The sequence below is a fragment of the Rhamphochromis sp. 'chilingali' genome, assembly GCF_963969265.1.
Source record: "Rhamphochromis sp. 'chilingali' genome assembly, chromosome: 9".
NCBI classification, from domain to species: domain Eukaryota; kingdom Metazoa; phylum Chordata; class Actinopteri; order Cichliformes; family Cichlidae; genus Rhamphochromis; species Rhamphochromis sp. 'chilingali'.
The window spans coordinates 30991195-31017911 of record NC_137936.1 but is presented as its reverse complement, the minus strand read 5'-3'; the positions used below and the strand labels follow the sequence as shown (position 1 = coordinate 31017911).

The following is a 26717-nucleotide window of genomic DNA, read 5'->3' as shown; positions in this document are numbered from 1 at the left end:
AATAAATACACAATAAAGGCTCTCATCAATGCAGGACAAGAACAGGGCCTAAGCACCAGAGCCATATTGATAGAAGTCTGCTCACTCTTTTCTACCAGTACCAACTTGCTTTTACCCGACTCGAGGCGCTTCTCTACTCGGTTTTAGACGTTTTTCATTATAATTGAGTGCCACTTAAAATGTACATTAAGTCAAGGTCATTACAGCAATACAGCTGAAAGTCCTGTGACATCATTTGTATGCGACACAATAACACAGCACAACAATGTACAACATTGTACCTGCTGCTTTGTCACACTCAGGGACTTTGCTGTAATTGATGCCCATTCTGTTCTGTGCCCTAGCAGTAGGTCCAGTTGTTGCTTTTCCTGCCATAAACTTTACCATTTTCTAACTTGGAACAAATATTTATGTGTCTAAACTACTACTGACTCTTTATGATTATGATTTATGTTTTTAGGGCTGTAAAACATTTTGAAATCATGTCATCCAAGCATATGGTCATTGAAGAAATTTTATTTTACAAGGAGATGTCGAGAAATCCAAACGTGCCACGGTTACTGCATTTCTTTACTGTTGGATAACGAACCTTTGCCCTTTTTACGCATTGTTGCAGCTAAATGCAATTTATTATCTCAAAATAACTCTGACTCATTTATCCTTTATCACAACAACATCAAGATAAAAGCATTCTGACTGTTTATCACTGTGACTTATCAGTGTGGGTGTGACTGAAGGTAAGACACTGCTAATTTGAAAAGTACTTTACTTTTGTGTTTGAAGAGGTTTGAGTACATTATAACAGTTACTGCACCCATACACAGTAATCATTTGCTCTCTGTTGTTAAGTAGTTAATAGTAAACTGGTAACATACTAAACTGAACGCTTGATAATATTTTTATTTTTTTCAGTTTCCATGTTGTTGTTTAAGCTAAAAAACAACATGTTTATTATAGGATACTCTCAGAGTAAAGGTTCAAAATATTAGCTCAGAAAGTATTCAGACTTTTAACTTTGTTATATTGTAATAGGGTCTATAATGTATCCATGATCAGTAATCTATAATGGCAAAGTGGACTTTGACTTCATGGCTTCATCTGGTTCTGACATACAGGACGCGTGAAAATATCGTTTTCTACCAGTGGAGTCCAATCAAGAAATAACAACATTGCAGTCATATTGAATAATAGTAAACTAAACTGACAACTAAAATTTAATCTACTATGCAATACTTTCTGGTGTAATTGACTATAATAGATTGTATGTTAATCTTGTGATAACAATAACTGAAATGTTCAATTTAACAATTCACAATAACAGTTACCTCAGTTGGCATTTTATACTCTAAAGAGCCAACAATTTTAGAGAGAAACCCCAGCAATCGGGGAGCGCGGTGGCGTGGTGCATAAAGTAGCACTGTTGCCTCACAGCAAGAAGGTCCTGAGTTCACCTCCGCTGTCTGTCTGGTGCCTTTCTGTGTAGAGTTTGCATGTTCTCGCTGTGTTTGTGTGGGTTCTCTCTGGGTCCTCTGTCTTCCTCCCACAGTCCAAAGACATGCAGTTAGTGGGGTTAGGTGAATTAGTAATTCTAAATTCCCCATAGGTGTGAATGTGAGTGAGAATGGTTGTCTGTCTCTCTGTGCTAGTAGTGCGACAGATTGGCGACCTGTCCAGGGTGTACCCCTCTTCTCGTCCTATAGTAGCTAGGATACTGTAGGCTCCAGCCCTCCTGCAACCCTCATAAGGATAAGTGGAAGAGAATGGATGGCTGAATGAAAACCCAGGCAAAAATACAGCCTCATATATCTTGTACTTGGTGACAGGGGGAAGGCGACAGTCTTCTGCTGCTTAAAAAAAGAAGAAGAAGAAGACTATAGGAAGCTAGCTGTTTTCCTTTGTTTCTGTCATGAATCGCTGTGCGGCAGGCAGGAGTTGGACCCAAAGTGCAGGACTCACAGACTCAGGGAGGTGAACTCAAAACTCAGCTTTATTTGCTGGCAGGGAAAAAACATACAAACTAATCTAAACTGGGAACTTGGAAAACTCACAGAGCGACACACAGGGAGATCCACACAGCAAGAGGGACGACGCGACACTGACTCAGAGAAACACAGGGTTTAAATACACTGGGAAGTAACGAGGGGAATGAGACACAGAAGGAGGGCACAGCTGGGAGAAATCAGGACTGACGAGACAAGCAAAGCAGGACGCATTCACATGAGACACGGACCATCAAAGTAAAACAGGAAGTATCACACAGAGACGCGAACTTGACAGTGGAGACAGCAACTAAGAAATACAGAGACATAAACCATAAGGCAGAGGTCTAAGAACCAAAATACACAGGGAAATACTCAGCTGGGAACACAAGAGACTAGACTAGAGAGAGTAACAAAAAACCAACCATGAGAACATAATGCACAATGCAGAGTGACAGAAAACAAGAAACTCAAACATGCAAAGACACACAATTACACAGAACAGAGGGGACACAGAGAGACATGAAGGGCAAGGGATCAAAACTAGAAGCCATAGAATAAATCACACACAAGTACAATAATACAAAAATCACAAAGAACTAAAAACGCTGGGTCAGGAGACCCAGGACCGTGACAGTTTCCAGTCTACATACCGAGGTAAAGTGCCCATCAGCTGGGTGTGGTGTGACTGGATTCCAACAAACTAAGTTTCAAATACTATACATGTTCAGAACAACATGGGATTTATTACTAATTAGGTAGGTAGGTGGTTAGATATCTAAGACAGGAATCAAACACACAAATACTGCAGGTTTAAGAAGATAAGATAAACCTTTATTAGTCCCACATGTGGGCAATGTTTTAAAAGTAGTAGTGTTTTGATCAGAAAGTACAAGTTAAGAGCAGTAAAAATTAAGAACAAAAATAATAGAATAGAATAAGATAAAAGAAGAATAACATACTATACAAAGTAGAATGAAATACTTGTTATATTGAGAAGATTGCACTTGGTACTAATGCACGTTAGGAAGACAGGGCGAAAGTTGTGTATGTGATATGTGTGTTTGTCTGTCTGCACGTGTGTGGTCATCTGCAGAGACTTATCCTTAAGCTGTGACATCAGTGCAATGCAAAAAAATGACCTTTAATGGCCACATGGTAGTCTTTGCACACTTATTTGTTTTTTATAGCAATAACTGTAACTGTACAATAACATATTTCAGTGTTTTGTTTTAGGTTTTAGGAGGTTTTAGGTGAAGGAGGATACCTACTTGGCCTTTCTGTCTGTAATTCAATATTTACTTCCCATTTATTGTGGAAAGAAAAGCGAAAAAAAAAAACACCTAGATCTCTTCCTTTATTTAGACAATGTAAAGTTTTATAGACATTTCAGTCTTACCATTGAAAAAATGGGTTTAATATATAAACTCAATGAACCTGGATACACATAATCAATCAAGATACAGGATATAATCTAGGAGTCGTGATTCAGGTGAAAGCGGTCTTTCTTATCTGAGCCTTTGGGTTTTAAAAGTGGACTCTTTCTGACGCATCTAAAGTTGTAAACTGAATGAAGAATAACCATCAAACATTATTATGTCACAGCATAGCCAATAAAAAGATAACGAACTACACCCTGAAATGCCAAAACACTTGAAAAACCAATGGATCATATTTCATCTGGTGGCCTAATAATAGAAATGCAATTGTAGAAATGTCAAGTGAATACAAACAAAATGATTCCGTGACTGGCCTGACAGAAGCAGAGCCGGTCATATTACTGATCTGTAAAAAACAAATATTCATTCTAGTTTTTAATGTTATACAGTTTGCAGCAGTGAAAGCGACTATGTCTAACGAATGCTGCAGAGCTACATAGTTAAATGTAATTCAAAGGGCTGCATCAGATTAATTTCGAAAACAGCTTGAATGTACAATATTCACTATACACTTATTAGTTACACCTGTACTTAATACCTAGTACCTGGTCGGACCCCCTTTTCCTTTTAGACCTGTCTTGAGTCTTTGTGGCAACAAGGTCGTCAAACCATTCCTCAAAGATTTTGGCCCATATCAACATGATAGCATCACACAGTAGCTGCAGATTTGTCAGCTTCACATGTGTAATGTGAATTTCATGTTCCACCACATCCCAGTGATGCTATATTGGATATGTCATGTTCACGAAACCAGTTTGAGATATTGTGAGCTTTGTGGCATGGCATGATATCCATGCCATCCAATTATTCATTGCACTAACATTAGCATTATGTCATTTGTCATAATTACTTGTACTGATAGTTGTGTTATTTTATTTTATCTGCACTCATTTTTTCCTCTTGCTGCATTGAGCATGTTTACGACAAAAGAGATTCCCTCGGGATAAATAAAGCTTTTCTTATCTTATCTTATCCTGCTGGAAGCAGTCATCAGTTGATGGGTGCAATGTGATCATGAAACGATGGACAGCAATAACATTCCGGTAGGCTGTGGAATTTAAATGATGCTCAATAATAAGGGACTTAATGTGTGCAAAGAAAATACAGATCACAACAGTTCACTACAAAAAGCCTGAACTTACAAGGCAGGATGAATCACTGGTTGCGAACTGTACCATCTGAAAGCCATACCAGAAACCAAGATTCATTAGACCAGGAAACATTTGTCTAGTCGTCTGTTCTCCAATTTTGGTGAGCCAGTGCAAATTATAGCCTCGGTTTCCTGTTCTTACTTGACAGGCGTGGCACCCTTTGTGGACCTCTGCTGCTCTAGCACATCTATTTCCTCAACATGGCATTTTTGTCCAGATAACTCTCGCTATTTTTTTTCTAATTTATTTTTTGTTTTGGCATTATTTTTGACCTCACAGGCTTATAAGGTCAATAAGCCAAGGGGGTTCCATTTCAGTGCAACACCATCAGGAGTAGAATGACTCATAAAAAACAGTCTGAAAACCCAGACAGACTCCATTCATTAACTATGAGCTGAATCAGTCACACTCATTAAATTGAAACTCTTTTTATTACACAATGTGAAGCAGGCGCTGTGTAATTGTAATTAAACTGACAAAATCTCTCATTGTAGCGATTAGTACATTCAGTGCTACTGCAGATTTACTTTATTTTGTGCTTTTGCAATATTTTCTTGATATATATTAATCTGTCCACAACAACACAGCATTTTACAGGAGGAACTTGGATATTAGGAGAGTGTCAAGTAAGAAGAAGTAAGAAGAAAGTAAGAAGTACAGGGAAAAAATAAAGTTATAGCTGTATAAATAATCCTCAACAAATATAATAGATTTTGTTCCCAACCTGCCGTCTGTATCAACTTTGAAGGTCATTTCATAAAAGTTAATTCTATTCTGGAGACTCATTGCTAATGATATGTCTCCTGCTTTAATTTATACCCCTCTAGAGTCAGCAGTGACAGCTTTGCTGCAAAGCTATAAATGGACTCAACCGCTTCCTGCAGACTATCCTTGTGGAAATTCATCAGGAGTGTCAGATTTACGCATGACTCATTTAATTGTTTATGTTATTCTAGCTAGTACTGTGACTACTACCAAATTCTCTCCTCGTATAGCTCCTTCAAAAGGCTAACATTTCATAAGAGTGTTGAACAAATATTACTCAAAAGTCCTGCTCCTCTCTTTAATAGTAGAGCTTACATAGAGACTGGGTCTTGGAACTATACCTGTCCAGAAGGCTGTCAAATACAACATTTAGACAGATGATTAAAATAGCAGGTATGGTAGTAAATGCAATAGTGGCCACTAAATAAGGCAAGGTAGGAAATATTAAAACAAATCTACATTGGAAGAAAATCTCATTATTGTGAGTAAGCCAAACACAGTTACAATACATTACTATTTGTTTAACAAAGGCATCTTTTTACATGTTACATATTACTTGTATATTTCTACAAATCAGGCTAAGCACACACTCCTTATATTATTGTCTTTATTACTCCCGTTATTGTTTGTATTATTCCAGCTATCGTCTATATTGCCTCTCCTGTAAGGTCAGGGTTCAGTGTAAAAGTCTGAGTCTGAGTGGCAACGCTTAAGAGTCAAAATTGTAGAGAGTAGCAGACTGTTTCCAGCCATTGTTTAATTAGCTTATACTGCCACAATCACATGCAAAGTGAAATCTCTAAAAAGCAATAAATGTATAATAATTAATAAATTACATGTAGTGTGCGTGGCGTAACATCACAGAAGATTTCTGGACTGAACCTCCTGGTCGCCTGGGACCCTTCTGTGTGGATTTTGCTTGCTGTGGTTCCTGCAGGTCCTTGGTCTTTGCCTTCATTGTTCAAAGGCAAGCACATTAGGTTAAATGGTGATTTTAAGTTAGCTTTAAGTGTGGATATAATAGTATGTGGTTGTCTGCCTCTGCAATGGACTGGGGATCTGTCCACCATCTACCCCACTCTCACCCTGTCAGATTTGGAATAAGTGCCTGCCTCTCAATGAACTTAAGTTGGATAAGCAGTTATACAAACTGATTATCGGATTCATACAATACAAATCAAGAAATGATTGTCAAAGCGCAAAATAAAGTAAATCTGCAATAACACCAAACACACTAATACTTACAATGAGATGTTGTCACTATAATAAAAACTACACTGTGTGTACTTCACATTGTGTAATAAAGAGTTTGAATTTAATGAGTGTGTGACTTACAAAGTACATTGGTTTTTCATTTCAGACTCAGGAAATGATAGGTAGCATGCAAAAACTGCAAAATAGGTCAGTCTTGCATAAAATGCTTTTTGTTTTCAGGCTTTTTATTCTGAATCACTGAATAATGGTACCCATTTTACCACAGTTGACCTTTGTGAGCCTGATTCAAATAAATAAATAAATGGGAGGAAAGAAAACAGAGACTACTGTAATTAAAGTTAGATAATGGATAAAGGGTTTAAACTGGCTTTCATGTCATTTCAAGATTTACAAAGGAAAAAAGAACTGAGTTGATTTGTCCAAAAATGTATTTCTTTATTAATTTCTTATAATTGGCCACTTGCACACATGCATTTGAATTCAGTGTTAATGTTATCTTATCTATATTTGGAATGAAAAAAAGAGACACCCATATTTTGCACACAACAATCAGTCAATGGAGTGCTTATCTAAAAAGACACCACTGCAGCTGCACGTCCATCATGGTGACACTCATACTCGGACTGCAGTGTATTTTTCTTTTGGTATATTTTATTGATGTTTTGATACAAATACTTTACTAATCAGGGACAAACATACCATACTGGTTTCTGATTCTGCTGTTTTCATAAACAGAACCACTCTTGAAGGAAGGTCCTCTTTTGTGGAATGAATTAGCCTGAGGGTGGAAAATATAGAATAGAGATACACAGAAAAGGTTTGCAAGTCTTTGCTGACATTTCAGTTACATATTGATTATCTTGAGGACTTTATTGGCCCTAATTATCATTCAGTACAACAGTTATGAGCTGATTAAATTCTGGTTCCCAAACAAGTAAGCAATACATGAAAGAAAATGATACTGACCATACTAAGCAATAACAGCATAATAAACTGATGCCAGTAACGATGTTATGTTCTAGTCAAGGGAATAATTAATGTGAAAGTGGGATTTTTCAGAAACGTTCAAGGTCACAAATTTCAAAACTCAATTTCACATGGATCATATATGCTGTCCCTGGAGTCTCAAATAAATAGTGGTTGCAGGTTGGAAACAGATGTTCAGTTGCAATAGTCTAATTTTACTGCTGTGAATTTCCTACTCTCTTACTAAGGAACATTTAATATACATGTATAAATCAATCCCACTTTAAAATAATTTGACACTTTTCCACTCGACTGTAATGGATCAGGCTAAAAATATCAAGACTTTAAGTTGAGACCAAATAACTGCATAGCTAAGTCTTATCAGAATCAACTCTACTTGGTCCCAGTTAACACACATTTCTATGCTGACACTAAACTGTAGTAATATTGTACATGTGAACATCATAGTTACCAAAACATTAACATGTTTACAGCAGAAGTATATAATAAATTACATTTGTTTCATGATTTAAATGCTATTTTTTAATTAGCATTTGTTTATTATTCTTTAATTTTAGTACAGTAGCTCTGACATGGTCTTTTTTTTTTTATTTGATTATTTGTCAGAATTACTGTCTTGTTGAAATGTGTCCAATAAGCCTAAATAAAATCTGTTCGAGCAGCCATTGTAAGTTGGATAGATCTTAAGCCATGTAGGTTGATCAAATTCTATGACTGTCATATTTTATGTGTTTAATGTGTCAAGTGCTATCAGCTTAGAAGTGATTATGTTCTGTCATGTGTTACCACGGTTACTGCCATAAATGCACCAAAGGTATTCATTGGACACGGTGTCAGGTTTCATGGAGATGAGTGCGAAGACTCAAATGCTGATATGGAAAAGCAGATGGTAAACTGAAAGTGAGCCAACAAAAAGCAAAACATAAATACAAAAGAAAAACCAGGAACAAACAGCTGGAAAAAGAGCAGGGAGAAATCAGGAGTAATAAGACAGTGGAAGCAAAAGTAAATACGTGAGACAAAGACTATTAAAATAAGACAGGAAACACATCAGGGACAAAAACCCAGACTCTAGACACACAAACTTGATGCAGGAAGAGAATAATAAACACATAAAAGACATGAGAGGGCAGACAGAGAGAGAGAGAGAGTGTGAGACACGCATACACACACACAGAGTGAGACATGACGGGCTGGGGAGTCCAAAGGTAAACAAGCACAGAGACATGCCATGACAGGCTTAACATATATAGATACCAAGGGAAGAACCACAGAGACAAGAGTGAGAGAAGAGGAAGTAAACTCATAACACTAAAGTCATTTATGACTGACCTAGAGATCTCAAATAATATAGTAGGGAACTAACACTGAAAAGAAAAACTCATAAACACAAGGGATCAAACACAATGAATAGAATCAAGGAACAAGTTCACTTCTCAAAATCAAAGCAACAATGAATTAATAAGATTCAAAAGGTCCAACAACATGAAACACTGGCCTTAAAAACCAAATGACATTCAAATTGTGTGATTATTTGATGCAGAGGCCAAGGTCTTATCTGAGGATAAAACAGCCACACATCTCTACTTAAAGTTTTCTCATGTGATGCAACTAATAGCAATGATTAAACATGTTTTACACTGGAGATATGTGCTCTTTTTAGGCAGCCTGTGGGGTTTTTTTGGGGTTTTTTGGTAAATCATGACTTCAAAGCCTCTTTGATTTACATCTGCAGTGCACTGTTAAGAGCAACTATGGAAAAAACGTTGTGCAGCAAAAGGCCAGTCATGTTTACATGACAACGCTAAGGGGAAGTGCTCTAAGAAAACATGTGAAAGCTACATCATGTAAGATGAATGGCCCTGCTGTATGTTTACTGAATCATGTTGGATGAAGTTTTGTACATTTATTACTCTTTGCGGACATAAAGTCTATGTTTAAACTAGATGTCACTTTACACCTTGTCTCATGTTGCCTACGCTTGTTAATCAATGACAGAATTTCTTTCTAAAAGAAAACTAGGCTACATCTTATTTTACTTGTTAAGATTCAGTGTAGTTGTGTGAATGAATATAAGTCAAACAGTCTTAAAAGCAGCTACAGCAGACTGCATTCAAACACATACGTCAGATGTTTAACACAAAACAAATATCATTTTATGACATCAGTTATATTATGTCACTGTAGTAAAACTGGTTGCATTTCCCTGCATTAGTTCCAAAAGTTATTTTTGGTCAAGCCATGAGAAACCAAGATGTGGCTAAAGGGGACCATGACCTCTTGGCATCCCATACAATAACAGAGGAACCAATTGAATAGTTATGCACACAATCAGAACAATAGTTACATCTTTTTATTCAGATTTTATTTCTTTATTTTTCCAGAAACCTATCTCTATCATCAATGTCCTCACACTGCATTTTCCCACCTCAACAAAGTGTTTAAGTTGTAACTATTTTAAGAACTTTAACAACAATTAAATAATGAAAAACTTTAGCACCTCTTCCAAGCTTTTATTCATTTGAGAGTTATTTGACAAAGTATATATGAAACCTTATAGTTTATTCCACTTCTACATGGAATAAATCAGTTTCCATACTGCACAAATTTAAGTAATTGTCTCACTCTTACCACCTTCATAAAAGTGGGGTAGTTAACCCGAGAAGTCGAGTGATGAGATCTACATCAGTACACACTCTAGCATAAAATTGCAGTGATGATTGGAGGTTACAGCAGGCCAATCAAACTTATAAAGGGGAAATCAGTTCCTTCAAAATTAGAAAACCCTTACTTTGTAGAGAAAATAGCAGAAAGGCTTAAATCAAGGGACACCATTATATCAATAATCTTGCATTAACTAACTGATTGATTGATTGATTGATTGATTGATTGATTGATTGATTGATTGATTGATTGATTGATTGATTGATTGATTGATTGATTGAGTGTCAAAAATACAACTAGTGAACCTATTAACAAATGTGCCTATCTGCAAAAACATTACATTTTCACAGTTTCATTTTGAGCTACCTTGCCAATAGACCTGCTCTATTTTGGTCTCCACATATACCTGAGGGAAATTTCTGGCTCTTTAGCTTCTAAATGCACACAATTTAGTTGTGAATTTTCTCTGCCTTTGCCATGATGGGTTTAATACTGGGCTCTGAACTTTATTGTTGCGCAGCTGGAAACAGGGCTATGAGAAAACCAAAAACAATAAAATTGCAAGCCAGAAACACTGTGTGGAACTGAGGGGAAATGCAGAGTGAGTGTCGCCACAAACAACTTAACTGTTTGTATAAAGATGTAAATTAGTGCAGAGTATTTTACAACTGCAATTCCAAAAAACACTGGAATGCAGTGTAAAACTGAAATAAAAACAGAATACAATTAATTATACTGTGTAGCATCAATCTTCTTTTAACCACAGTCTATAAATGTCTGAGAAGCGAAGAGACCAGCTGCTAAACTACTGGGAAAGGAAGGTTTTCCCATTCTCATTGTCTCATATAAGATTATAGCTATGTTTTCAGTCGGTGAAAGGTCTGGATTGCACAGGCAGGAAGTTCACCAATCTGACTCTTCTACTACAGTGTTTCCCAACCACTGTGGGACATAGGTGTGCCATGAGAAATGATCAGGTGTGCCGTGGAAGATTATCTGGTTCCACCTGATTAGTACACTATGCGACCGGCATGAGTAACGGGCAGAACAACTTCCACTAGAGGGCAGTACAACTACCTGCTCTAATTAAATGGGTTGCCAACTGCCAGTAAAACAGAGGAAGACAAGAAGAAATTACATATGCTGTGAGCGAGACAAGGCAGCCGTAATAGCAACAGATAAATATTTGAAAATTTTTCAAACCTGGGTCCAACCTAGATGAAGGCCCTAGCATGAGTAGTGGTCAGAAGAAGGCAAAAAGGGTATACTGGGGACAAACCCATGTGGTGCGAGGGGAAAAATGATCAATATGCTTTTTTTTAAACATTTTTGTTTGGTGGTGTGCCATGTGATTTTTCTAATGTGATATATGTGCCTTGGCTCCAAAAGGTTGGGAAACACTGTTCTACTACAAAGCCACACTGTTGTAATGCAGAATGCATTACAGTTACATTGTCTTGCTGAACTATGAAAGACTTGATCTGGATGGGAGCATATGTTTGAAATCTGTATGGCTCTTTGGGCACTGACAGTGTGCTCCCACACTTGTCGATTGAACAGGCACTAATGCGCCTGCACATCATCAGAGATCCAGTCTTTTAAACTAAGCGCTGATAGCAAGCTGGATGGTTGCTCTCCTCTAGTCTGGAGGATGGGACATCCATGTTTTCCAAAAAGAACTTGACCACAGAACAGTTTTCCACTTAGATGCGATGCTTTTCCACATGGTAAATGAGAAACTGAGAAACTCAGCCTCTCTAAGATGCTCTCATTTTACCCAACCATGTTGTTAACCTGTCGCCAATTACTTGGAAATTGTTCCTCCAGCCATTTCTTTTTATTACCATTTAATTTTTCAGCCTTTTTCAGTCGACATTTGTCATGAAACTGTAAAATGTCTTTGTTTAAACATGCTATCTTTTCTATTATGGGTTTATGAGATTTGCAAATCATTGCCTGTTAGTTACATTTAGCACAGCGTCCCAACTTTTGGGGAATTGTAGCTGCAAAAGAGCATGTAAGAGCACCCAGATTTCCAGAGTTTTTTTGTTGGACACTTCGACACCACCTTGTTAACTGCTGCATGATAATAACTAATATATATTTAGTTATAGATATCACACAGCTGTCATGCTTTCCAAACATCCGCAGTTGCTTTTGTGGAGGTGTATCCAGTCAATATTACAACCTGAACGTGCTGTGCCCTCTGTTGGCAACTTCAAGTGTCAAGGGCAACAATTGTTTTTCTCTCCAGCTGGGATATCATCTGAGAGACCACTCAAATCCTGTGAGACAATTGAAATAGGTGCACCTAGATTAGTGGATGAAAAGGAAAAAAACATGTTATTATCTCACATGGCACTGAAAATAATTGGAAATGATTGCAGTATGCATGAAAGAAGAATATTTTTTATTTGTTTCTTTTATTGTGGTGAAGTTTTTTTTAGTGTAGCATCTTTTCAGCTAGAAATAATAGCAGTGATTCAGTGCTTTATCAAAGGCTATAGACGACATCATCTGGCTCTTGTTATGATGTGACTGTGTAGAAAAAACACTGTGCTTTGTGTAGAACATTGCCTTTTATGAAAATTATAATGAATTTTTTAAGGTTGAATTGAATACTTATTTGTGCTGTAATTGTTCATTCACATGTTATCTGTAGCTTCATCTTCTTTATTTTAAGTTGAGCCAAAACAAATATATATTTTTAATAACTATTAGATTATAGCTGAATTACAAATACAGAGTACGAGTGTTGGGTGAGGTTTCATAAAAGGATTTGGCTTGGTATTTCTGTGCCATCTGCCATCAGCGATATTATTCAGGAAGGGCTTTTGGTGGAATTCTTTACTTACATTAAGGGTTGCACTTTTCCCCAGGTGCCCCCATTTGTTGTACAAGTGATCCAGAAATATTACATTGCACTAAGTTGCAGTGTGGTATTTTAAAACCTTATATATTTAGGATTGTGCTTGGTACAGAAGTGTAATAATGAAGCTAGATCTTCAAGTTCCTCATCCCTGCAAGTGGTGCAAATTACATTCTTGTTATAACAATATGTCAGACGGATAATTTAAAAGTTGTCACCAAGAGATAATCACTGCAGGTCTCCAGGAGCTTTCCAGCTGAAACCACATGACTATTGTTGTTTTTTGGACTTTTTCTGATTGACCATCTGAGTGCTCTGAAGTGTGGCCACAGCAGGCAGCTGTTTTGAACAAAAAACGTATAAAAGCACTCAAAACTGACTAGCAGACAGACAAAATTACCGACTGGCAAGTCAGCACATGTGGAGCACAGACAAATGGCACAGACAAGCAATTTTATTGTGTGTACTTTGAGCAAAGAGAGTGTGTCACCACATGGAATAATAGAGAAAGCCATACAGGGACTGAATAAGAATCACAATTTCCTGCATACGACTTAAAAGAATAATAGTCTTTAAGGATCAAATGAAATTGAAGTAAGAAGGTCATTCAGTGGATTACAGTGTAGCTGAAATATTTATACATAGCATTGCAGCATTTAGTCTATTTAAAATGGACACCAAAAAGTTGACAGAGCAGATTAGTGCACATTCTGTTTTGGTGATGGTGGTAATCCTTCGTTCCAAACTGAGAACAGAAAAGCCTGATGTATTATGTATGAATGGATGCTTCTGAATTGATTGAGCTTGTGCATATAACCTTGCTGTCAGAAAGAGCTGCAAGCAGACCCAAAAGAGCAGACTGAATCTATCATTTCTTCCATCTAACTTTAAATGCTTACATTTATTCATGAAAACAGCTTTGACTTTATTTCACAGCATATATTCATACAAGCATATATTTACCTGATTATCCAGTATGTGCAGCAGAGGTACTGTGCCACAGGTTGCATCTGATGTGTTTTCATCCAAGAGTATTTGCCAGAAGCCATTGGCATCACTGCAATACAGACAAGCTATCCTTTCATGCGTCAATGCAGCAGTCATGGCATTATTGTAAACTGGGAGTTACTGTCTCAGTCCTGTATTAGAGTGTGTGTGTGTGTGTGTGTGTGTGTGTGTGTGTGTGTGTGTGTGTGTGTGTGTGTGTGTGTGTGTGTGTGTGTGTGTGTGTGAGAGAGAGAGAGAGAGAGAGACAGAGAGAGAGGGAGGAAAGGATGGGTGATGTTCATGTGTGCCCATGTGTAGGATGTGGCTCTTTGCGGTAACACAGTAAAAAAAAAGTGGCTCTTGGTCTCTGACTGGTTGGCCACCCCTGCTCTACAAGTTTGCAAAAAGTGTAATAATTTGTTAAACTTACATTATTTTTGCTGCCTGATAATATAAATTATCAGCCACCAATCTATGAATCATTCAAGAATAAAAAAGGCGCTGAACTTCAGTGATGCACCAGTGTTGTGCCCTCACATAAGAGGGAATTTAGCAAAGAACCAATTTGACATTTTATCTGTAGGCACTTTGTTACTAGCAGCCATTCACAAAAAACTAATTCCCCTCATAATGTGTTAAAACTGCAAAAAATGCAAAAAAATATGATACAATTTGACACGACATAATAGTATTTTTTCATGAACACGATGGTTCCCAAAGACCTATTAACCAAAAAGAAGAAGTGACAGACCTAAAAAAGCTATTAATAGCAGGTGTCTGAAAGTCATGTCCTTAAGAAAAAGGATGAGGTGCATCTGGCCCTTAAACTGATTTAGTTTACTACTGTTAACTAAAGATTAATCAGAAATAATCTCAGCCAGGGGGTGGCTGTCAACAAGCCATTCTTATAAAAGGAAACGGGGAGAAAAAGCTGAGTTATGGTACATTTGCAAGAACTGGTTTGAAAATCTGTGGCAAAAGGCCTTTTGGAGTAAAATTGAAAAAATGAGAAAGTTTTGTTTCAACCCATCATCAGTAGCTACAGAGGAGGGCAGGAGAGATGCAATAGTGAGTGTCTACAGTTATCTACAGGGTGGGGGAGGCTCTGCTGTATTTTGGCTCTGCATTTCAGCCAGTGGTGTTGGGATCTTGTCAAAATTGATGAATAGCATCAGATTCTGATCCACTTTGCAGTACCACCTGGAAAGCATCTGACTGAAAGTGGCTTCACTTTTCAGCATGATCTCAAACACTCTGCCAATGCAAGTGGATAGAAGAAACACACAATGGAACACTATCAGTCATTGACTGGCCTCCCCAGAATCCAGACCTCAACATTATTGAAGCAGTGTCATCATCTTGACATCTTGACTTGATATTAAAAGTACTACTTCCCTTCACTTTCCCCTTTTCACTCCAAGTGTGTTCAGATGCCACAAGTTTGTCTGCTCTCCTCTGTAGTTTGTGTTTTGTCTTGCTTATTTTCAGCTTTGGTCTGCTGGTGATTACTGTGTGATGGGTCCTACCACCTGCCTCACGTTACTCATCATCATAAAAACAGAAAGTCTCCACAAAATTATAGTTGTACACAAAACTCAACCAGACAGATGGGTTTAGTAATAACTTATAAATCACTAAACATCGCACATACCAGCTTTAATTATGATGATTTATTTAATTACAGCCACATTACAAATAAGTCAGGAGTGTGAGAATGAAAATTAGATACTGTGTGCTTTGTAGTATCTTCCAGACACTATTTGAAACCTAATTTTCAGATGTACTTCTGTTAGATGCGCTGAGGAAAGTATTTTACCCACAGGCACTTAAAATTCTGCCCAACATGCTTTTAAACATTTTGTACTTCCACACAGTTTGACCACAGGACAAACAACTCAGTCTCCACCGAGGTATAAACATAGGCCTAGGCATTGTGAAATAATTGTTTTGGACGGCCTTCATAAGACGGCGGGTGTTCTATAATAATAATAATAATAATGGATTGCATTTATATAGCGCTTTTCGGGACCCCTCAAAGCACTTTACAATACCACTATTCATTCACTCTCACATTCATACACTGGTGTATTCTATAATAATGACATTTTACTTTAATTATTTAGTCAAAATGTCACTTAACGCATCAGGAGGCTGTTTACAACATTAAAGCTAACAGGGCAGGATTGCTTGCTGGACAAGTTCAAAACTCAAAAAGTCCTTACAACTTTTCTATGCAACCTTCACACTTAAGGCTGGGTCATGGCGTCTGAGAGCTGATACCTAAGACATGCTGTTGAACCATGTCACAAATCAGTTGTTGTTGTTTTTTTTCCAGCTGAATAGGAAGGTGGACTTTGAAAAGCAGGCTCCCATAGCATGGGAGAAGAAGAAAAAGTGACAGAAAAAAACATCACTGGCTTTCAAGAGGAATCACTGCAGCAAGCAAAAACGGTTTAAATGCCCATTTAAGCACTTCACTCAGCAACATAAAAACAGTAGAGTGGCAAGAGTGACATGTCCCCATGAAAATTAAGCCAGGTCAGTTGTTATTTTTATAGGTGATTTTCATGACCACAAAAAAAAATTAGTTGGTCTAAGTGTTTATTTTAGAAAAGCAAAGCTGTGCTAACAAACTACTAAATATGTGTAACAAAATAAAGGAGTAAAGGAGCTGCAAAGATTTATACCTTTACACATGATTAAATTCAATTTTCACAGCAGGAGTTAAAGAAAAAATGTTAGAAATACGATTTAAAAACGTTACAGTAAGTTATGTAGGCTTCTATTTAAATCTAGCTTTGATATAAGCACACAGACCCTCTCTCTGTTTCAGTTTAAGTTCATCTTACAGGAAAATGTCATCTCACTGGATCACAGATGCTATGTATAAAGCTTTGGGGTCTGAAGATTGAAACCAGTGCAAAAAGTGCTTTAAACCTCTATTCTTTCTAATGGAAACTCTTTGGGTTATGAAAAAGGTATGTCTGAATAGAAATCTACAGAGAAAATCACACTTTTCCACGCTTGTCTATGACCTCAATTTTGTGTATTACTTTAAGGTCTCAACTGGTAGTTTCAGGTGCTATTAAATACAACATCTTGCTGTGCATTAAAATGAAAATGATGATCGCCACTAGAGTCAAAAATAAGGATAAAGAAGGGAATGCTCCACAGCACACAAGTCACTACCATATAAGCATGTACTCGCCCTCTGTTTTTGGGTTGCTTTAGCTTCCTCCTCCTGTCCAAATATATGTATGCTGATTACAAATTGGCTGTAGGTGTAGTTGTTCGCATGAATGGTTGACTGTCTTTCCATGTTAGCTCTGTAATGGCCTGACTTTTACCCAATGTCAGACAGGGTTCTGCCCCCATTTGACTGACGGAGGCTAACAAGTTTTATAGCATGGGAATACGAGACTGGATCCAAATCCAGTTCTACTTTGATTTGCTTCTTCAACTCACACCTGTGCTTCAGTAAAAATAAGCTGCACTTTCCATGAAGGATGGCTCATGTAATAGTAAATTAGGTGAGCTATAAGAAGAATGTGCCTCGGGTTTACATTACAGCTGGTGAGCATAGAGGAACAATCCACTGAGAGAAAAGAAAAAGACGTGACTGCACTTCTGAATGAGGAACTCCAAACTGAGCTTGCCAGCTGAAACCCCTCACATAGTTCTAAACCATGGAAAATAAATCAAGTCCAGAACACATGTACAGATGCACTAACACAGCTTGGATAAGCCCCAGTGAGATATTCATTGGCTCTTGTATCCACATTAATTCAATTTTTTACTTAACAAAGACAACAAATCAAAGGATTTTCTTAGTTTCATGAGACAAAGTTGAACAACCTGATTTCTTTAGTATTTTTACATTTTAACTATGATTTTTATTACTATTATTGTTATCATTTCTAGCCAGGCTTTCCTTAAAGTGGGCAGAGTTGAATGACAATAAGGAAACATGAACTACTATCATTTTCACTGGCTCTCACTTTTTTGTTCCTTATTTATGCAGTCCTCTATGAAAGAAGGGATCTTTTGTATCTGCTTGGAGCTTTATGCTAACTCATCTCTTTACAGTGGACCATTATGCAGAAATTTCAATTATATGCAATCCATAGACTCAATGACGCAATCCTGAAACATAATTGTTCCTGCTGAAACAACCCCCTCTGCTGTCTCAAAAAATGCACCTTAAGTGCAAAAACAGAAGAAACCTTTAACAGTTATATTTCTTAATTCTAATGCCATAGAGTGCTACAGTAGATTATTACTTCCAGTGGCTGGATTATTAAGTGTAAAATTATAGGTCAGCCCCTTTCTTGGCGTTTTTTTTTATGAATGAAAGCTTACGCACGCCCTTTATGATTCAACCCTAATAGGCTAACCTAAATAAATAAATGAAGCAGATGTATGGTCCCAGAAAACGCCCCCCCCCCCCCCCCCCCCCCCCCCCCCATCCGCTCTCTCTTTCTCTCTCCCTCCCTCTCTCTCTGTGTGATGGGAACGTGGCTGCAGCGCATTTACAGTCTCCTCCCCTGTGGATCCTCCAAGTATCTCCTCTCCCCTCAACCACCGACCAGAAGCGTGTCAAACAACTTTTCATTCAGCATTAGGCTGATATATGTATATATCTATATTTCAATTTGCTTCGTTTTTGCGCTATTTGATTCGTCATTCTCAATCATGAACGCACAGAGAGCGGATAGTCAGAAACGACTTGCAGATGAGCAGAACCAAGGTGAGAATTTAATTCTACTTTTACATTGAACTGTTGTTTTAGTTTTTGGGAAACTGTTTAGTTGTCTGCATCTAGTCTGCTTTTGATTTTTTTTTTCACTAGTGCTTGTAAGTATTTTAAAATGCGCAATTAAGTCCGTTCAACTTAAATATCCAGTTATTAATAAAAAAAAATTGCAACACGATTTAAAGACATTAAACACAATTTCATTGGAATCTTTTGTTAACTGCAGGCTGGTTATATTTCCTAATTGACATGTCAGATAAATATAATGTTCAACTCTATTTAACGTTAATTCTCATAATGCTGTCCATACCATATTAGTCCAATAACCTTGGAGTTGCCGAGTAATACATGAGATTTGGCCACATAATTAACCTTTGAGATGAAGTCATTAGCATCTCTCAGTGCAGAGTGGTAATTATCCCAAACAGTCATCCGCTGATGAGAAAGAGTTTAGTAATATTATTTTGCCACTAAAAGCAATGCTCTCCTGTCCACGAGGGAATCTGCAATCTGTAAAAAATGTATGATTTTTTTCTACCTATGCAGAAATGACAGAAAATGTTCTTTTTCTATAAGTCTGTGGAATTTCAGTTCTTTACTGCTACTGCTATTTAAAATAGAAGCAACAAAGTCTCCTTTAACAAAATGATGCAAATACAAACAAGGATGTGTCATACCTAGTTAACAAGCTTAAAGTTTCCTTTATTTGTTTCGAATGATATGCCACTGACATCATCACACTAATTAGTTTATTCACTGAAAAATCTTGGTTCACACACTCCTTGATGCATCTTAAGAAACATCTGTTGTTTGTTTTAGACATAAAGGATGCCAAAAACCGAGAGAGACAGAGAAGATAATAGAATAATAGAAAATGCATGAGCGAAACAGAAACTGCATTAGGTTAATAGTTTTCCCACCCAGAATGAAAAAAATTCTGCTGTTGTCATCTAATTGACTTTAATCTGATGAAGTTTTGATTCAAACTGATGGTCCCTTGAGGTTCTCTGAGGCAAAATGGAAATGTTTGCTTTTTCAGAAATATTATGGACAAAATCACTCAGGAATCCCCCAAAATGGCAACAATAATAACTGCCAAGCTTTTAGGTTAGATAAAATTAGGTCTCATGTTGTGGGAATTTATGCATTTGTCGAGAAGTTATTCATTAAACAAGATGAAGAAATATTAAGCTTACGTTTGACCCCAATAAGCAGCATCAAAGAGCTCTTAAACAGAAAAAAACCCCTCTTCTGATCACGGCACTGTCTGTTTTATCTTCTTATTTTTCTTTTAATAGCAACACCCCAGCACTGAATACCCCAAGAAACCAGCAGAGGATGTTTTGACTCCTTCATTTGTGCCTCCAGCCTTCCTCTCAACAATGGACCTCTTTTTGCAGGGATCCTCTTTAAACTTATCAAAACTGCTCCACAATATCAGCATTCCTGTCAATGCCTCTGGGAATTATACTAACAACCAGTTCACAGAGGTCAACCTCTTTGAAATCCTGGGTCCGAAACGCTCTCCCTTTTTCTTCCAAGTGACCAGTGTTTACCTTCTCATCTTTCTCATTGGCTTGTCTGGAAATCTGCTCACATGTGCAGTGATTGCAAAGCACAAAAAAATGCGTAATCCTACAAACTTTTACCTTGTGAGCCTGGCTGTATCGGATCTTCTCGTGCTTTTGTTTGGGATGCCCTTGGAGATTTATGACCTGTGGCAGAACTATCCATTCCCCTTTGGTGAGGGTGGCTGCTACTTCAAAACGTTCCTGTTTGAAACTGTGTGCTTTGCCTCCATCCTTAATGTCACAGCTCTGAGTGTGGAGAGGTACATAGCTGTGGTATATCCACTCAAAACACGATACCTGTCGACTAACCAGCACGCTAAACGGGTCATCACCATTGTGTGGGTGGTTTCGATGATCTGTGCCATCCCCAACACCTCACTGCACGGCATCTTCTACCTGCCAGAGAGAATGGAGGAGTCAGCTATTTGCACTGTGCTGAAACCTTTGTGGATCTATAACCTGGTCATGCAAATCACAACTGTCTGCTTCTATTTTATACCCATGATGGTTATTAGCATGCTGTACTTAGTCATGGGCCTTCATTTGGGGAGAGAAAGGCGCCAGTCCAGTTGGAACCTGGGAAAGAATTGTTGCAGCACTCGAAGGAAGATGAGAGTGGAGAATGGCCGAAGGAGACAGGTCATCAAAATGCTCTGTGAGTTTTTTTTCTCTCTCTTCAAAAGGCAAGCATTGCTCTGTCATGCTGCTCTGACTTGAAAGCATATCTCCTCTAATCTGTATTGTCACTGCCAAGGCATGATCCCATAGACAAAACATGACGAAAACAGAGAGTAAATAATGACACAGGATTATCAGCAGTTTGGATGGATCATTAAGATTCGGAAGGGCTTCCTTTTGAGTCGCATCTCCTAATTCTGCAACTTGACAAGATTACACGTTAGTGTAAGACCCTTTTGCTGTAGCTATTTGTTTTTTTACATTGAGGAATTTCCCATTACATCCATCTAAAGATTCTCACACTACGAATGGCAAAAATAATAACTGGCAAAAAATAGCATTAGGAGTCAATCTGAAAACCTATTTTCTGAACCAACTGGCAATTATTGCAAAGAGTAAATTATCAGAATATCCATTATGAACACAATTAGCAGCGTGATAGTGGTAATGTCACAGGAAATGTCTGCATTTAAGCTTTTGTCATAGCTCCTCTCAGGAGTTTAGAGTGGATGTTGGTGATGCTATTCTCATTGTATTTGTACAGCCAGTCATAATTTCACAGCATAGAGATTAGTCGTTACTTTTTTTTATTATGTTTTTATTTAAAAACCTGCAACAAACAAACAATATATCATGAATTTCTAACTGATATTGCAGTCACAAATATCTAATATTTCAAGAAAAGGCCTAAAGGTGAATTTTAAACTGCTTCTTTAGCTAACACACTGGTGATTTATTTAATGAAACGCTGGAAACTAAAATTATACCCTGACCTTTTCTGTACTTTTTGAGATCCGTGCTGATATTTGAGAGTTAAATAAAAGCATATAACCAAGTTTATAGCCATCATAACAACAAAAAAACATCTAACTGCCCCCAGCTGCATACAAAATACCAGCAACACTTAAAAATAAAGACATTTCCTTATTCTTATCTTTGCATCTGTAGAGCTGCATATTGCAAGAAGATATTTACCTCATATGTAGCACATTCCGTCTGAGAGTTATTTTTCCCAGAGCTCTAAAAGCCAAATAAATTGTAGTAAAATTGTGGAGTTTTCTTCAAAACTACTAAAAGTTGTGTTTACGTTCAATGTTACTCTCCAAGGTGTGAAATGTAAATTCATGAGGCTTAATGGAAGTGCTGAACGCATGGCTTTTTCTTCTAAAACATAACAGCTTCCTCTGCCTTTGTAGGCTCCGTGCAACACATCTCTCTGTGCAGTTATGTTCTGTGCAACTGCATGAGAGATACAGAAAACAGGTGCAAAAACAAATAAATCCATAGCACTACTAGATGTCTAAAACATCACAGGGGACCTTTAAATTATGTTTTTCTTAAAAGAATCCCAACTGAAGATCTTTTAGAAATGTTGTTAAATTCACAAGAGGTTTGGGGGATGCTTTCTGGTTCCACTGCAGGTGGATTCCTTTATCAGGAATGTCATCTGTTCTGGAGAATGGGTGATAAAATTTAAATTAAAAATAATAATATGAAATGTATGGACAAAAAGATTGTGATTGTTTTGATTTGCACAGTTGATCAGACTGCTTCTGTCATCATCCTCCTTATCTTGTTCTTCTAGTCAAATAGTAATTGATAGTAAAATAACATTGGTTTTGTTTTTAACGTGTGTTTCCCATGTAAAGTAGCTGCAACACAATGACTTTCAGGAAAAATGACATGCATATTTTAGTTTTTAAAAAGGTTTAACATTTGCATCTATGAGCAGCTAACTCGATAAAAGCTCTTTAATTGATTTCCACTCACTATCAACAACTAAAAGCGCAGCAAGCTGAAAGCTACTTATTGGTCATCAAGCTGTAGTTTCATACTGAACATCTTCACACATATACCCTGTGTTCTTGACAACAATTCCTGTTGTCAATTCATGCTGTTCAGCCAAACTTTGTTACCAAAGTTTCTCTTATATTACAGTAAAGATAAAGTTTCTAAACACATCAAACACATCAGCCGTGACTTAGTAAAACACACACGTAACAATTATACAAAAAGTCTGTGAAGGTTCTCAGTCCTTCAGGTCATCGTAGTCAAAGGAGCTTGCAAAGAAAAGCGTCTGGACTTCTTTAAGATTATGCAAAAAATTCAGAGAAAAATATGGCCCAAGTATTTCACCCAAGATAAATATATCTTTAATGAAGAGCTGGAACAAGATGATATAGAATATAAATATGATTCTTTGAAAAACTGTAAAATACAGCATTTTGTCCTAACCATGAAGCTTTAGACAAATGAAAAAGTTAAAATGCACTATGCGAATCACTGTAGTCTGGGAAAGAAAGAACAAAACCAAGTGCTAAATGCCATATTTATAAATGTAAATATCTTGGCAGTGTGTTGAGTGCCCCCAAGCAAAGCTTGATGCCATATGCCCACGATCATAAAAAGCCAAACACTGCCTGTGCCTGCTGGATATCCTGCAGGGAGAGCCCCTGAGAGCATTATGCCTAGATTATTTGGCGAGGAATGTATTTGTGCTCCATCATCAAAAAAAATGCTGAACATTGTTTGTTGCACAGAATGAAGCATTTAAATTTGGCCAAGAACAGTCGTTAAACCCTAAAATTGATAAGACTTATAATACCTGTTTGAATTGGTTTCTAGTCTTATCTGTAAGCTAAGAGAGTCTACAATCTATGTCTTTGATATATTGTGGTTGCTGAAGTGCAGCATTTGCTAAACAAGAACTTCAGTCAAAGGATAATGATATGCTGAATTTCCATTTTTAAGAATCTCTTGACTCATTTGCCTTAAGGGCATCAATAAGCAATCTAACTTAACTCTAAATTACTTCACAATTACCACAAAGGTCATGAATACAGCTGTTTATCCGTCCTTCTTACGACCTCATTCTCATTCCTGGAGCATTAAACGCTGTCATTTTTTCAAAGCTGTTGACACAAGCTGTCTTTTGTCATTTATGGATGTTTAAAACGAACATGGTAAGAAAATATGAGCATATAGGTCCAATGCATAAGCATAGTAAGACTGATGTGGTCAGAAAGGAACATTTTAACATCAAAACATAATATGTTCCTAAACCTTATTTTCACAGTGCGGCCATTTAGCTCACAAACCAGACCAAACAGGAGCCTACAAGCTGACAAATTCATATAATGTCAGCAGCAATGACAGAATAACAGTAATTTAAACCCTTGGGCAAGAACATGCTATTCTTTCAAGTTTTGCTAATGCAATGTGTGCAATGGCATGACACTGACTGAACACACCAGAATACCTAACTCTAGTCCATCCATATACAGCTGTTTTAAATGAAAATGAGAAGAAGAAAATCTCCACAAACCTGTGTACTCCTTATAGAAACGTTTGTCTCAGTTTGTTTAAACAGGTTTTCAAATAAAGTTGAGGAGATAAATCATTTTATGGCTGGATCGCTAACAATTGATAAGAACTCATAAACCGCAGAGTGGATTTTTATAAAGGACCACAAGCCAACAAGTTTAATTTTAACATTCAAATCTGTTCTGCAAAAATAAATGTATTCATCATCTTTCTCTCCAGCAATCGTGGTGGCAGTGTTTGGAGTCTGCTGGGCACCCTTTCACATCGAGCGTCTTCTGTGGAGCTCTATCAGCCAGTGGACCGACTTGATGCACAACATTTATCAATATGTCCACATCCTGTCGGGCGTCTTCTTCTACCTCAGCTCTGCAGTCAACCCTATCATCTACAGCCTGCTCTCCACGCGGTTCAGAGAGTGTTTTCGAGAACTTGTTTGTTCCCAGGGGGAGGACAATAACTCTGTCAGAGACTCCCCTCCTTTTCCTAAAATTTTGCTGGATCCCTCCGTTGCAAGTTCAAGGGGTCAGGCCGAGGGGAAGGACTCTAATGCTTTCATCCCTTTGCTGTCCCCTAATATGACACTGAGTATGGACACTGAAATCCTCACATGTGCTTGTACAGACACAACGTGCAAGACCTCTGTATTCTGACATTTTATTTGAACAAGCTAGAAAGCAGCTGGTGCAGAAATATTGTAAACTGACAGGTTAACATTTTGGATCTTAGGTTTATTTGTTTCCAGAATTTGCTGACATGATGCTGTATGATGAATACTGCCAGAAGAAAATGAGCTTAGCTTAGAACGGAGACTTGAAACAAATGAGGACAAGTAGTCTGTGTCATAATGTAATGAAACTGTCTCATCTGCTTGTCTCTGACCCTTTTATTAACATTGGCTCATCTCAAAAGTAAAAAAAAGGTTCTAGTTGATGAGCCATGTAAATCCAAAAGTTGCTTTCATGTTGTATTTTAGTGCAAAGAGAGATCATTTGGAAGAAAATAACAAAATCTACTGCAAAATCATGACACTGGAAATGTATGAATTTTTGGCAGTTAGGCTGATGAGACTATGGAGCATGATGTTATTGGGGACTGGGACTGGACCCCCTGATGTTTAGTGATGGTGGAGGAAAAATATGGTTGACAGGATAGGAGGTTGAATGTGAAAGAAACCCCCCTTTTTTTAAATATCAAGATACCGTTAAAAATACATTGTAAAGGTAAAGGGCATATATTTGTTTTTTAAATCTTTGAGAGCCAAGCTAACCGTCCCCCTATATTTACAGTCTTTAGTTGCTTAGCTTTCCTGTAGCTCCAGTATCATATTTAGCAGTAGTATTATGGATATTCTCATATAATCCTAGCAAAGGATGTGGATAAGCATAATTTCCAGTATGTTTTGCTATTTTCTTAAACTTATCACATGTCACTAAAAAGCTTGGATGTAAAATGATTATTTATCCTTTGTTTGAAGCTTTGAATCATATTTGACAACAGTGCCTTCACATTTTACCTGCTGTCTTATTTTTTAACTGCTGTATGCCTTATGTCAGAAAGTGGAAAATCAGATCGATCTGAGCCAAATGATTACATGTTGTAATTGATATGTTGTACCTGAAAATTAACGTGATGCTAATTTGCAAAAAGAAGTAGTATATGTCTCTGTGTTTCAGTGGGACAAAGAATGTGATAATTTATTGTGAGCTGTTGCTAATGTTTTTGGGGGGTTTTTCTCTTGTTGCATGGCCAGCCGGTAAGCTGTTGTTCACTGTGATTGCAAAAATGAAAACTGATTATGGCTATTGTGCAATGGCTAATTCAAAAGCAAAATAAATATTAAGCAGTCTATACATAGCTGTCACATGCTTGAACTATGTAAATACTGGAAACACATGCTGTCATTTTGATTACGGAACCATGAAACTGAAGAGTTTATTCATCACCGTGATTGCATTATGAAATGTCTTTTTCCACAAGAGTTTATAGACCTAGTGTGGTTTGAATCAAAATAATAAGCTAGGACAGATTGACTGGTTGAATGTATTGTGTCTTTAGAGTCACTAGTAAGTTGTCCTACTGCCCTTGTGTTGCTGGCCTAAATATGTGGTAGTCTTCACCAATCCCACCACATATTACAGGCTGTATACCCACCTCACTTAGCAATAGAATATGTTATTCTTACCTTTTTGCTTATTATTTAGGTATCCTTGAACCAGTTATCTCTTTTAGGCCCATTGGCCTCGCTGTTGGCTTTCCAGCAGGTGGTTTTCTACACTTTTTTGTTATGAATGATTACTGTTGAAGCAGGGGCACTGCATACACGCACACACACACA

General features: G+C 37.4%; 1 protein-coding gene across 1 annotated transcript; it reads left to right on the top strand.

Annotated features, from left to right (window-relative positions):
• The first annotated feature begins 18648 nt into the window (after positions 1 to 18648).
• nmur3 (neuromedin U receptor 3) lies at positions 18649 to 26206 on the top strand. Its single transcript, XM_080891651.1, has 3 exons — positions 18649 to 18803; positions 20108 to 21035; positions 24602 to 26206. Exons 1-3 carry the CDS (start codon positions 18789 to 18791, stop codon positions 25030 to 25032), a joined length of 1374 nt encoding a protein of 457 aa, XP_080747777.1. The 5' UTR covers positions 18649 to 18788; the 3' UTR covers positions 25033 to 26206.
• The last annotated feature ends 511 nt before the right edge of the window (positions 26207 to 26717 follow it).